Genomic DNA, 12,461 nt, shown 5'->3' on the forward strand with positions numbered 1-12,461 from the left:
GGGCCCACGATGCTGCATGGCCTTCAAGGGAGATTTCACTCACAAGCTCTGATACCTCTTTCATAGGACTTAGAGTTGTCAGGTCTCTAGGGAGCCAACAGCTTTTGTCGTTCTGTTTATGCCCTAACTGAGGCAAGAACGATTTCAAGGGGCCAAACACCCCGTCTCTTCTCCTCTTCATTCCCCCTTGTCATGTTGTTCCCTCTTGGAGAGTAGCTGAATTTCTTTTCTAGGAGAGAAGGGGCCAAAAAGGTGGCCTCAAGACCTGTGGGATCATCAGCTCAGTTCATAGGAATCATCCTTCCAGCCCCAGAAATGGCATTGACAAAAGCAGTGATGGACACAAGTTCAGGATTCCCCTGGCCCAAGAAGAGGGATGGAGGGGTAAGCATGGTAGGGAAAGGTTGGACAGAGTTCATGGTGATCCCCTCATGCAGTTCCTTAAAGCCACTGTGTGATACTCAGGGGACCATGTATCTAGATTTTATGCCTAAAATAAAGCAGGTGCCCCTACAGGTAAAGCAGTGTGAGTACAGGAGCTGGGGACACCTGGATTTCTGTTTCTGGCCTTGTGCACTTAAGAAAAATACTTCCCCATGTCTTTGCACATGGGGCTCAATACTGACCATTAATTCCCCCATGTCTGCCTCTTCTGCCAGGGGTCTTTTCAAACATAGACAATCATGGGATATTAAACTTGAAGGACAATAGAGATCATCTAGTCCCATCAACTCACTATATATATGAGGAACCTGAGGTCCAGAGTGGGGAAGTGTCTTACCCAAGGTCACATGGTGAGTTACCTCCTTTGACATCTTTGTATGCAGTACAGAACCCCTGTGCCCCTCACCAATTTTAATTCTTAAGATCTTAAGACCTCATGAAGTTTCTGTAGGTCCCAGAGGACTCAGGGATGCCTAGGTGCCTAGTGTGGGATTGGTACTAAAATCCCTTAGGTGAGGGAAATATTCCAGGCCAGGATACTTCACAGGGCCTAGGTGAGGCCTCTGGGAGAAGTGAGAGAGGGACCATGGCCTGGAGAGAAACAATGGAGTCACAGACCCTCTAGGCCAATGGCCTGCCTTCCCTCTGCCTCAGACCCAAGAGAGCCCTTGTCCTGGGTTAGCATAGTGATGCTAGCACAGAAACATCTCATGTTGAAACCAAGTCTCCCTCTAAACATGACCTCATCAGTGAGGAACTTTCCTCCATCCACAATCTAACCCCACTCCCTGCAGAAGGAAGGCACCCAACGTCCAAGATGACTCAACTCTGTTTTGATCGTAGTATGCCCTCAGAATGAGGAGGGGAAAGTCTCAGTGCTACCAACTCGATCTCTCCCCATCATAGCCTCAACGTCTAGCTGCCCATTACACTCTTCACATACCTGCACACAGCTTTCCTAAAAAGGTTGGCTTACTCCTATCTTGTCTGCACACGCACGTAAACACCCACACGCTCGTTACAGACATTATTTTACAGACATTATTTTAATCCGGGGTTGACTGAAAAACCTCATTCTGGAGATTTGATCAGGAACACCCACGTCTCTGGACATCCTAATTCCGTCCATGGCAGGGTGGGGCCAGAGAGGAGCTGAGCTAGCATGGAAGTCCTCCTTGCTTGAGGCTGCCCATGGCTTGATGGCCACCAATGCTACTCCTCCAGGGTATTCCATCCCCTATGAGACTTGGAATTATGGGAAGGTCTGGAGAGCATTCCCCTCCCACCCCTTTGCCCCCCAGGGACCCTAGCGATTATGCCCTGTTCCCACCTCCCTGTCAAGCTCATCATCAGGGCCTCCTCCTACTTAGGTGAGGCTGCCCCTCCCCTCCTCTTCCAGGACAATCCAAGGCCAAGCCCCCAAATGTTTTGCTCACGTCCCTTCCTCAGTTCAGTGGAGGCTGCAGCAAAAATGGAGTGTTTCCAGTTTCTCTGACCATGCTTGGTTTTAAGTTAATCCCCTCCTCCTGTCCTTCCCTTTTGCTGACAATTCATTTGGCTGTTCCCAATATATCTGTATCCGTATCCCGTATCTCCAGTTCTTCCCCCTACCTTTCAAGCTCCCTCTCTGTTTCCCCTTCTAGTTTTGATCTTCTTTGGGGGTTTTGGTTTTTACTTTATTTTGCTTTTTCTGTTTTTCTGTTTTTTTGTTTTTGTTTTTTATAGGTTTCAGAGAAATTATGTTGAATCCAATAAGCCTTCCCGGACATTCCAAGCCTCTTAACCATGGCATCTATGTTGAGGATGTCAATGTTTATTTCAGCAAAGGACGTCATGGCTTTTAAAAACTCCTTTTAAGCCTCCCTGTTTTGATGTCACCTTGGTAGGCTGGGCCCTCTGAGAGGTTGGAAGCTCTAGGCATTGTTCTGTTTGGATCCGGGGATGCTAAGTAGAAACTACACGAGCCGCCGGTGCCCCTGCATCCTTTATCACCACCAAGACGGGTGTTTGCCCCCATCCGCCACTGGCAGGGTTGCCCTTTCCCTCCAATCATCACTGTGCTCCTTTTTTTTTCTGGCCTCCAAGGCAGCTCCTGCCATCATCTTAAGAGCCAATAAAGAGAATTAAAAACCTGTGCACCAGGAACCACCTCTTAAATACACTAGCCATTCTCTTGCTTTCCACAAACAACCCAACCACCACGAGAAAGCCTGATGAAGTCCAGCCGTGCTCCGGCCTCACTTTCCCCGCTTGGAAGCGTGGGGTCTCCCTGGCTCTCCCTAGGATACCAGGCCATCCTCTTAGTGACCTCGTCGCCCTGCAGCCTCCCGTGGGGAAGAACATCTAAGCAGAGGTGGAGACGGCGCGGTGAGAGGAGAGGGAGCCAGGCCCAAGTATTGGCACCAGATTAGGTCTCAGAGGAAAGAATGGAAACCAATCATTTTCTATATATACATATATTTTTTGGTGGAGAAAACCATACCTTTTTTTTGGACACACTTTCCCCCTACTTCCTCTTCTCTCTGGAACGGCTCACAGTGAGTGGTATTAGAAAACTCCTTGGAGAAGAGGATTTCTCCAGGGCTTCTTCTTGGCCTCTAGATCTGCAGTTCTGACAAGCTTTGGCTGCAGGAGGTCTTGCCTGTGAATTGGGCATCCTGCTAGGACCACAAGGGACCAAGGGAATCAGGGACCAAGGCCCTTCCTGCTGTTCCATGATCCCGGGATTGGCTCTCTTCCCCCACTTTTACTTATTCTTGACTCTGAGAACTTTTGGCACCCAATGGAATCACCATTTCAAGGTCAAGATGAACTGAAGGGGAAGAGAAGTAAAAATTGGCCTCCTCCAGCCCCTCTCATGGCTCCAATGGAAGTGTCATCCTGTTCTCTGGTCAATATATGTGTTTACTTTGCTTGCTTTGACTCATGCCTTACTCCATGGCCACCCTCTCCCAAAGAGGGAGGTTTGTTTCCCCCATTTTCAACTTGATCCACTGGGGAGAGGGAAAGGGATGCTTTTCCCCCTTCTTCAATAGGAAAGGTACAGTTGTAGGGCCTGAACCTCTCCCAGATTTGCTTCCATGTTGGCTGAGTGGACTTCGGGCTTGGCCTATTTCCCCCACACACACCCATGGTGCCTCCGTTGTAGGGGTAGGCTGCCCCCTTGAGGATGGAGCATGGAAGAGGGGTCAACCGTGGGGAGCTCGTAGGACAAAATGGTGGTGGTTTTAACCCACTAAGTTTTGGAGTGATGATGCGCAGTAATAGATAACAGATCCTCTGCCTTGGGAAATTTCCCTGGGCGTTAGGATTCCCATTTAAGGTTTTAGGTCCTGAGTCCTGTGGATGGTGGTTCTTCATGTCGGGTTCCCAGCCTGATTCTGCAGACACCTCCATGGGCTTTAAAAATGCACAGCTTCCCAAGTTCTTGCCCAGTATCTGGGGTGGCCTCCCGGGCACCTGAATGTTCAGAGTATCACACGGGGATTCAGCTTCTCTCCAGGGCCTAGAAGTGTGTTTATTTAGCCCCTCCCAGCTCCCGCCATCCTGCTCCCCATTGCTTCATGTCTGGCTATTCCCCATTGTGTCCTGCCAACCCTTTGGGCCAGGGCCCCCTCCTGAGTGTGGCTTTAAGGAGTAAGCTTGAGGATGATGTTTTTTAATTATTGTAAATCATTACCTCATTTCCAGCCTCCCAGGCTCCATCCATCCCAGCATCTTTTATTCTGCCATTTCCCTCACCTTGTGCTATGACCATGGGGCGTTGTGTTTCCGCAGAGACATATAGGAGTGTTCAGTGTATAGTTTCTTAATAAACACTTTATTTTCTAATGAAATGACTGGATCAGACCTCTTATTTGGCAATTTTGCAAAGAATATTAAAGATACATAGAAATTTCAGGCTACCCTGTTTTTTAATTCCCCCCAATTTTACTATTACTCTTTTAAAGAAATTTCTTAGCCAAGTCCTGTTTGCAAAGGATTTTACAATCTGTTCCATTGGTTACTTTCAGTGAGACCCCTCCAGATACAGGCTGAGTCCATACAGTGAAGTGTTTCCTCATCTTACTGAGAAAGAATTAGAGGCACAGAGTTGAATGGTTCACTCAGGGTCACACAGCACAAGAGACAGAAGCCAGGTTCAAACCTGACTCTTTCAGATACAACTCAGGTTACTGAGACCCTTGTCTCTTCGGTGGCTGAGGACTCTTCTATTGTCTGAACAGCCAAGGCTTATGGAGATTCTTTCTTCAGAGCTGATGTGTAAGGGGGTCTGGGAGTGGGGTTGAGGGATCCTTTATCTTTGGTGCACCAGTAAGCCAGTGTAAATTTTCCCTTGGTTGGAGTGGTTTTATATCTCCCTTATGGATCTTGGGGAAGTGACTTTGCCCAAAGGAAGATGGGGGGTCTGGGCTTGTAGGCCAACATGCCGATCATCCAGAGACCACCCCCTGCCCCCCCCCAGACACATACACACTAAGGTAGGCCAAACTCTTATGTCAGGTCTCATGTGGGCTACCAGAAAAGGAGAGGCAGAGAGTCCTGGGGTCCTACTGAGGCTAAAATGCTTAGATGAGCTGGCTGTATCTGTCTGCCCTTGGTTCCTGGGCCCTGACCCAGCTAGAAGGGTCAAAATGCCTTCTGTAACTTACAATATCTTCCTTTTAGGAGGAAGGGACTTTGTATGTAGGAGATTTGGAACAAGAGAGGAGGTCGGGGACTGGGAGGATTTTGACCCTTCCCTTGGTCTCAGTAGGCTTTCTTGGGGCTTCTTACTTAGGAAGTAAAGATGAGGCATGCAGAAGTAAGGTGGGTGAGCTCAAGGTGGAAGTCCAACAGGGATTGATTCGGCTAGGTTGGTGCTTTTTCTACTTACCCTTACTCAATCTCTTATTTAAGTCTAGCTTGGTTTGAGCCCTCGCCTCACCTCATCCCTAATGGAAGCTCCTTTTCTATATAGTGGCCTGGGTAGGGGGTTGCCCCAGCTCCACATTCTCCTGTTCTCAAGGGTTCCAGGATTGGACCAGGGATGCCCCAAGGGTTGAGACTGTCTTTGGGACCTTCGGGCTGCATGGATTCTAGGGAGAATTTCATTATTAATAAGTAGAGATATTTAAGTTTTGTTTTATCAAGATGCGTAGAGGCTGCCAATGCATGGGAGAAAAGATGATGTATAGAAACGGCCCCTGGGAAGATGGGAAAGAAAAGCGCCCATCCTCAGGAGGAAGGCTCAGCCACATGGAGGGAGAGCTCTCCTGGTGCAGCAGGAGGAAGAGGAAAAGATGAGGGTTTAGAGGTTTGGGGCGGGCAAGGGAGTGAGAGAGTTCTTGTCTGGTGGCTTCTATTTTGCCTATCAAGTGTAAGGCAAGGCCTTGTGCTGCAAGTGAGAACATCTAAGAGCGTTGAGAAGGTCTAAAGCAGCAGAAGAGGCCATGGCAGATGGCAGGGAAGCATGAAAAAGTTGCCGGGAGGAATGAGGACTGGCTGAGACTGGGGAGCTGTGTTGAGTGTCCAGGACTCTGTTCCCCATGCTTTCCTGCTGGGCTTTGAAGTCTCATGGCATCTACCCCAACGTTAGAGGCTCTGGAGCAGTCAGAGCTGGCACAGGGGAGGCGTGGAGAGAGGAACTCAGCCCACCAAGGATGCTGGGTTGGACTGGCTTCAGGCAGGGAGGCTCAGGGGACCAACAAGACCTGTAGCTCTGTGTTTGGAATCTCACCCACAGGGTTTCACAGTGGCTTTCTCGGACTTGAGCTTACATTTTGGTCTTAGGGGATTTCGTGGCGAAGCTTCAATCCGTGAAACCAGTGTGCTTGCCATGTGCTGTCTGGATCTTCATTCTGGAAGGAGTGATTGAGGGGCCCTGGTTCTGAACCCTGTTCCCTGAAGCTCAGAGGGTGGGGAACTCACTGTACCCTTAAGAAGCTGTAGGACAGTGGTCAGCTCAGTTGTAGGACCTTCCAGGGACATGCTCTGGAGAGGACCTGAGTCTTTCACTAGGGTTGTGTGGCCAGATCCCAGAACTGGTTGCCAAGCTCCAAAGAATGGGCTTTCCTGGGGAGCATGAGTAACAATCATTATGTCGAACTTATGAAGCACCTATTCAGAGGCACGCACATTTGACCCATGAGGAAGCTGAAGCTCAGAAAGAGTTAGTAATCACTAGGCCAGGTTTTCACAGCTGTGAGTGGCAGCGCCAGGACTGACATGGGGTCTCTTTGACCTCCTGGTGCTGTTGGCTGTTCAGCTGCCCCATAGAGCAGCCCCATCTTCTGCTCCTGGAAAGCTGCAGTCCTGGGGTCTCCACAGTCATAGCCTCCCCCTGGCTCCCTAGATGAAGTCCTTCAGGGGTCTTTGGGGCTACATGCTATCCCTAACTTCCTCCTGGAAACACCCGAACAGGATGATTTTGAAAAGAACGTCTGCCACGCTCCTTCTTCACCCATTCTAGCATTTAGTGACCCTTGATGCCTGAAAGTGTGGCTGTTCTTACATCTAAGATGAATCATCTGGCTTTCATTTGGTGAGATCCCCAAACAGACGAGGGTGGCATCTTTGTCAAGAAGGACTTGTTGGGCTTCCCTGGTGGCGCAGTGGTTGAGCGTCCACCTGCTGATGCGGGGGACACGGGTTCGTGCCCTGGTACGGGAAGATCCCACATGCCGCGGAGCGGCTGGGCCCGTGAGCCGTGGCTGCTGAGCCTGCTCATCCGGAGCCTGTGCTCCGCAATGGGAGAGGCCACAACAGTGAGAGGCCCGCGTACTGCCAAAAAAAAAAAAAAAAAAAAAAGAAGGACTTGTTGGCTGAGACACACCTGATCCTCAAGTTGGTAGGTAAGCGGAAGCAGCTTCAGGCAGGAAGGTAGTGGAAGGAAGATCCTTGCCTGACTTCTGCACCCCTATCTGAACTTTTTTCACCCTTCCTCAAAGACCTCCTGGTGTGTGGAAGCTCGGCCATGTGCTTCTCACCCAGGGAAAGAGCAGATGCCAAGCATCTTCAATTTGGAAGCCAAGAAACTGGGCTCTGGGCTACCCTGTCTCTCCCTTCTTACGTGGGAATTCTTTTCTATAGCCAAGCTCCCAGGCACCACATGCTCCCCGTCCCCAGCCGCAGGTGTGACCTCAGCCTAGTGCTGGGCCGGGACGCTTCCCTTGGCTCTGCCCAGCTCCTGCAGGTCAAGGCCAGGCCTGAGCAGAGGCTCAAGCATCTCAGATACAGGAGCTAGACGCCAGGAAGGGTTTGATGCTGTGGAGACAGCACGGGGAGCCGGCAGATCAATGCAGGGTGACCTCATTGTGTGTAGCTTCCTGGACTGCGCCACATGCGGATCAGGCAGAGGGCCTTTGTTCCTTCAGTGTTTACCGACTCGGAGCTCCGGCTAGACTCACAGGTGGCCTCCAGAGTGACTCTGAAATGGAGAGCAAGATGAGGGTAGCAGTGAGGGACAGACGGGGAGGCGTGAAGGTGAAGGGATGCTGGCTGCTCTGAGGCTCCTTTGGGAAGGACAGAGGGAAAACTCTTCAGTGTGACATCGGAGGAGGCGACGGGGCCGCGAGGAGGGTGGGAGCTTCAGGGGCACCGGGTCTGCATCCGAATTGTCCAGGAGGCCTGAAGCTCCACTCCCCCACACCCCTAGCTTTGCCCCACCCCTGACATCCCCACTGTACTGCTGGGGAGCGGCCGAAGCGGCCTGTGGCCTCAGTTGCCTTGGATAGCTCTGGTTCTGCATTTTGCCTTTAGAAATCCCGTACCGCCCCCCCGCCCCCGCCCTGCTCACCTCTCAAGAAAACCTCAGCCAAGAGCTAATCATATCTCCCAGAGCTCAGTAAGCCTCCTTCCACCCTCCTTGAACCCAAAGTGAGTTGAAGATCTCTTGCTGGCAAGAGATCAGGTTTCTCGTCTGCTTCTGCACGTGGTTTGGAAATTTCATCAGGATTCTGAGGGTAGGATTTTAATCCCAATTCCTCCTTCGATAAAGTGACCCCAGTTTGCCCCTGGGACTTAAGCTCTGCTTGCTCGGGGAGGAGATTGGGTGGGTGATGAGGCCTAAGAGCTCGCTGCCTTTCGTCTCTTTCCATCAGGACCCTGTCCCCTCCTGGGTGTGTACCTGAGAGCAGTAGCTCTTCCTTCCCCACCCCCTTTGCCTTCCAGCTGGAGGCGGATGCATTGCTCAGATATTCTGCAGGTTTGGGGGTGGAGCATTGTGAGAACTGGGGAGAGTGAGGGAGATATTGGGGTTAGCCTTTGACTACAGCCTGTTCGGCTCCCGTGCAAGAAAGAAACAAGAAAGGCAGGAGGATCTCTGAGAAGCACAGATCCTAGAGGGACACAGAGGATGCTGATGACTCAGATTCTGTGCCAAAGGCAAGGCCAGGTCCATGCAGGTCCAGTTTGGGAAGGAATATGGAACTACTTGGGTAGAGGAGAAAGGCAGGATTTCCAAGTTCCCAGGGAAGATCCGAGCTGTAGAGAAATCCTGACTGAGGGCTTTGGTGAGACTTTCAAGCCTGGAAAACAGGGGATGCATGAGCTTCCTACTCAGACCAGAGGCAGCCCTGGGCTTCTCAGGATCACGTGCCTTCCCATGACCCTCTGCAAATAGGAGCCGCTTAAGGCCGCTCTGATGTCCATGAACCTGACTTTGATTTGGCTGAGAGTGGAGGGAAAGGCATGTGGCATAAGGCAGGAAGAATGGAGCCTGGCTTCTCTGAGAGGGAAAGAGCAATTCTCCCTTCACACCCTGTCTGAGAGCGATGTCAGGCGCTGTCTGAGAGTTTGGAAGGTGGATCAGAATGGCCCACATGGCTATGGAGAAGGTTTGAAGACCAAGGGTTGAGGCTGCTCTAAGGTATGAGCTCCAGGGTTGTGTCCAACTTGTGGCTCCATCCAAGTTTGAGGAACAGAGTGTCATGTCAGTTCGGAAAAACCCCACCAAGCCTGACTTGGGTGAGTAATGGCGGAGGCCTTGGTGGCTGACAGTGACACCCAGCTTGTCTATGGAACTCTCTTTCCCCTTCCCCATTTCTACCTCCCATGTGCTGTTACCATGGCAGCAAAATGAAGCCTGGTTCGGGCTTTGGGGACCTCAGTGGAGCAACCGGCCTATTTCCCTTCAAAAGACAAGGGACAAGGCTTCCCTCTCTTGTCTCTACGTTTATTCTGCAGTGAGAAGGGCAAGGACCTAAGCCCTGTAAAGGGACTTCACTGCTGTCAAATATGGTCTGGTGATGCTTCTTTTATAGAGCTCTGAAATGCCACCTACTTTTTAACTCTGAAGCACACACCAGCTTTGGTCTGTTTTGGTCCTCGTGATAATGTTTTAAAATTGCAGTGCAATGTCCATTACATTGCAACGTTTGCAACAGCCTTTGGCCAAAGTCATGTGATCCTGACTCCCAGATGGACTTCTCAGGGGAAGAGAAGGTGTGGGGCTGGCGGGGAGGGGTCCCGGGTGCTCTTGGAGGAATGACATCTGTCTACAGTCTGTGCCACAGTTCTTAGTAGCTGGACAGGCCTAGGGAGATATTTACTACACACAGCCAGGTTCTCGAGGGTGTTGGGAGCAGGGAGACATGGAACGTCCTTGAGTTTGGAGCTGAGAGGGTTTAGATTCCATAACACAGGAGACCCCTGGACCTACAAACGCTGTCTCACTGCCAACCTTTCTCAGCACTGGCCAGACAAACTGTCTCCAAGATCTGCCCTCCTGCTGCCACAGTCAAGAAGGACAAGTCCTAAAGTCTGTGTCCCATGGGCCAACCAATGTAGGCACCTCTCCCAGGGCCCTCCTACAAGCAATCTTAGGGAGAAGGAAAATTCTGGAATGCAGGCTAGATGCTAAGTCCAGCCCACGTATTATGTATACACCAACGTGTCAGCCTTCTCTTACGGTTAATTTTGAGAAAAAGACTCATGTGACAGAGAACCTGAGAGGAAATCTCAAAGCAATTTTTGTCATGAGCGTTAGGTCTCTGAAAACTCATGCTGGCTGAGAGGGCACAGCCAAGATCTCTCTTGTCGCTCCCATCTTAGAGCCACAGCTCTGGACCAAAGCCTTTTGCTTCAGAGGGAGCCAGATGCAGAGCTGGCCAGTGAGAACTTGACTCTGGGGGGGGAGGGTGGGTAGAAGAGGCACCATGAATAAAGAATATATTCTGAGAATGTCCTTCCTGCGAGAACTGAAATTCTGAGTTCATGTGTGAATGACTCATGGAATCGTTCAATCTTTATGGCTGTCAACTTGACATTTCCCGGTATTATAACAGGCAATTGCTGCATAGTACCTTTGATACCAAATGGACAATCTGGTCATTAAAAAGACCAGAATGACACCACTGTGCATTTTCAGGATGGTATCTTTGGCCATCTTAGTAATTTTGTGGGTCAGCCACTTGACCAACTACTGCCCTACATGGATTGATCAGTTTTCTGGGAAAGCTTCAGTTTCTACAATGGGGTCCTGTCTTCATTTGAATGCCCAACTTGTTATTAAATAAATCATGCTGTAAGGATCAAGTGCTCTCCTTTTCCTTGGCTGTGGAAATGTTTCCCTCTAGTTTCATAAGATGCTAAGAGCACATCAAATAACTTTGGAGAGCATTGTATGGTATAGCCAACCTCTTGTAGGTTTACCATGCATGTTAGGATACTAAAGCCTCTGAGAAGTTCTCCTTTAAATAACCCTTTTTATCCTACCTCTTTCCCAATCTAATTGAACATAAAACACTCTTCACTCTAAATAGACTCATGCATACACTCTAGGCAACACTGGGTCAGGGTGTGGGCAGAAGCTTTTTGAAGAAGAACCAAGCAAGATGGGTTAGTCAACCACTGACCTCTTACATCAAGATGAACCACCACAAAAAAAAAAAAAAAGAAAAAGAAAAAAGGTGAACCACAACACCCCGACACCTTTGCCCAGCTTTAGGCTCGGTCCCCCAGTTTGGCCCTCGGCTTTGTATGGAGGAAGAAATGATTCTGGCAGCTGGTGGGTAGGTGCTCTTGTGAAGTTCAGGAACCCTACACTGCAATGCCTCAGAAGAAAATGGTAAGTCATTTCATGTAAGAGCTTAAGACTTCAGCCCTAAACCTGGTCACCCTCCCAGGTGGATGGAGGTGACATCATCTAGCAGTAGTGCACGGCAGTGAAGAGCTAGCATCAGTCTCAGCACTACCGCCAGCAAAATGACTTGGGTAAGTCCTTTCCTTGTTCCATATTTGTCTCTGAGCTTGCTGTTCCTCAGATAAAAGATCCTACCCAGGGCTTCCCTGGTGGCGCAGTGGTTGAGAGTCCGCCTGCCGATGCAGGGGACGTGGGTTCGTGCCCCAGTCTGGGAAGATCCCACATGCCGTGGAGCGGCTGGGCCCGTGAGCTATGGCCGCTGAGCCTGTGCGTCCAGAGCCTGTGCTCTGCAATGGGAGAGGCCACAGCAGTGAGAGGCCCACGTACCACAAAAAAAAAAAAAAAAAAGATCCTACCCAGACAGGTGTCCCAAATACCATGTCCCCGTGAGTCACTGTTGTCTCCTAGTAGGGGACATCTTTTGGTTCTGGGGTCTGTCTCTCTGTGCTGAGTATCTTAGTGTATCACATGGGAAGGGTGACCTCTGCCCCCTCCTGGAGTGCTGGGGAGGGTGGAAGAGGGAGAGGATGGCTGCCCTTCTGGGTGAGGGTTGGTGGATTTCTCCCAAAGAGGAATGAAGCAGATGCTTGGAGGTTAATAGACCCTCGCTGTCACAGTTGGACAGGGCCAAGCGGGAGTTCTTGGCAAGATTTTCCAACTTTGATCTCAAGAAGGCAGCTCTGCCTAACAAATAGTCTGAAATGTCAAAGAATAAATGTTAAAGCTTGAGGGGTCGTTCTCCTGGGAGTTGCCTGGGCTGGCTAGGGAGGGAGAGGAGGAGGGAGAGAGGGACACAGCAGAATCCTTCACATAAAGATTCCGACTTGGTTTTGTGATATTTAAGAAAAAAGAAAACTCTGAATTATTTATAGCACAGAAGATGGAAGCTGGATGT

The 12,461-nt window shown here is 50.2% G+C and overlaps 1 protein-coding gene across 6 annotated transcripts in view; it reads left to right on the top strand.

Annotated features, from left to right (window-relative positions):
* NTRK3 (neurotrophic receptor tyrosine kinase 3) overlaps positions 1–12,461 on the top strand; it is a gene marked incomplete at its 3' end in the record, with an annotated part of 369,901 nt that overhangs the window by 278,314 nt on the left and 79,126 nt on the right. For 2 of the 6 annotated variants that reach the window (XM_082619633.1, XM_082619634.1), the window contains 2 exons: positions 660–794; positions 2,170–2,492. The exons of 3 other annotated variants lie outside the window; for them this stretch is intronic. In XM_082619633.1, the coding sequence (XP_082475759.1) occupies positions 660–794; positions 2,170–2,288 (254 nt within the window). Of the gene's footprint in view, positions 1–659; positions 795–2,169; positions 2,493–12,461 lie in introns of those variants that run through there. One more of the 6 variants, XM_082619635.1, reaches the window with a different exon arrangement.

Source organism: Mesoplodon mirus (genome assembly GCF_964341445.2).
Source record: "Mesoplodon mirus genome assembly, chromosome: 4".
In the NCBI taxonomy this organism is placed as follows: Eukaryota; Metazoa; Chordata; class Mammalia; order Artiodactyla; family Ziphiidae; genus Mesoplodon; species Mesoplodon mirus.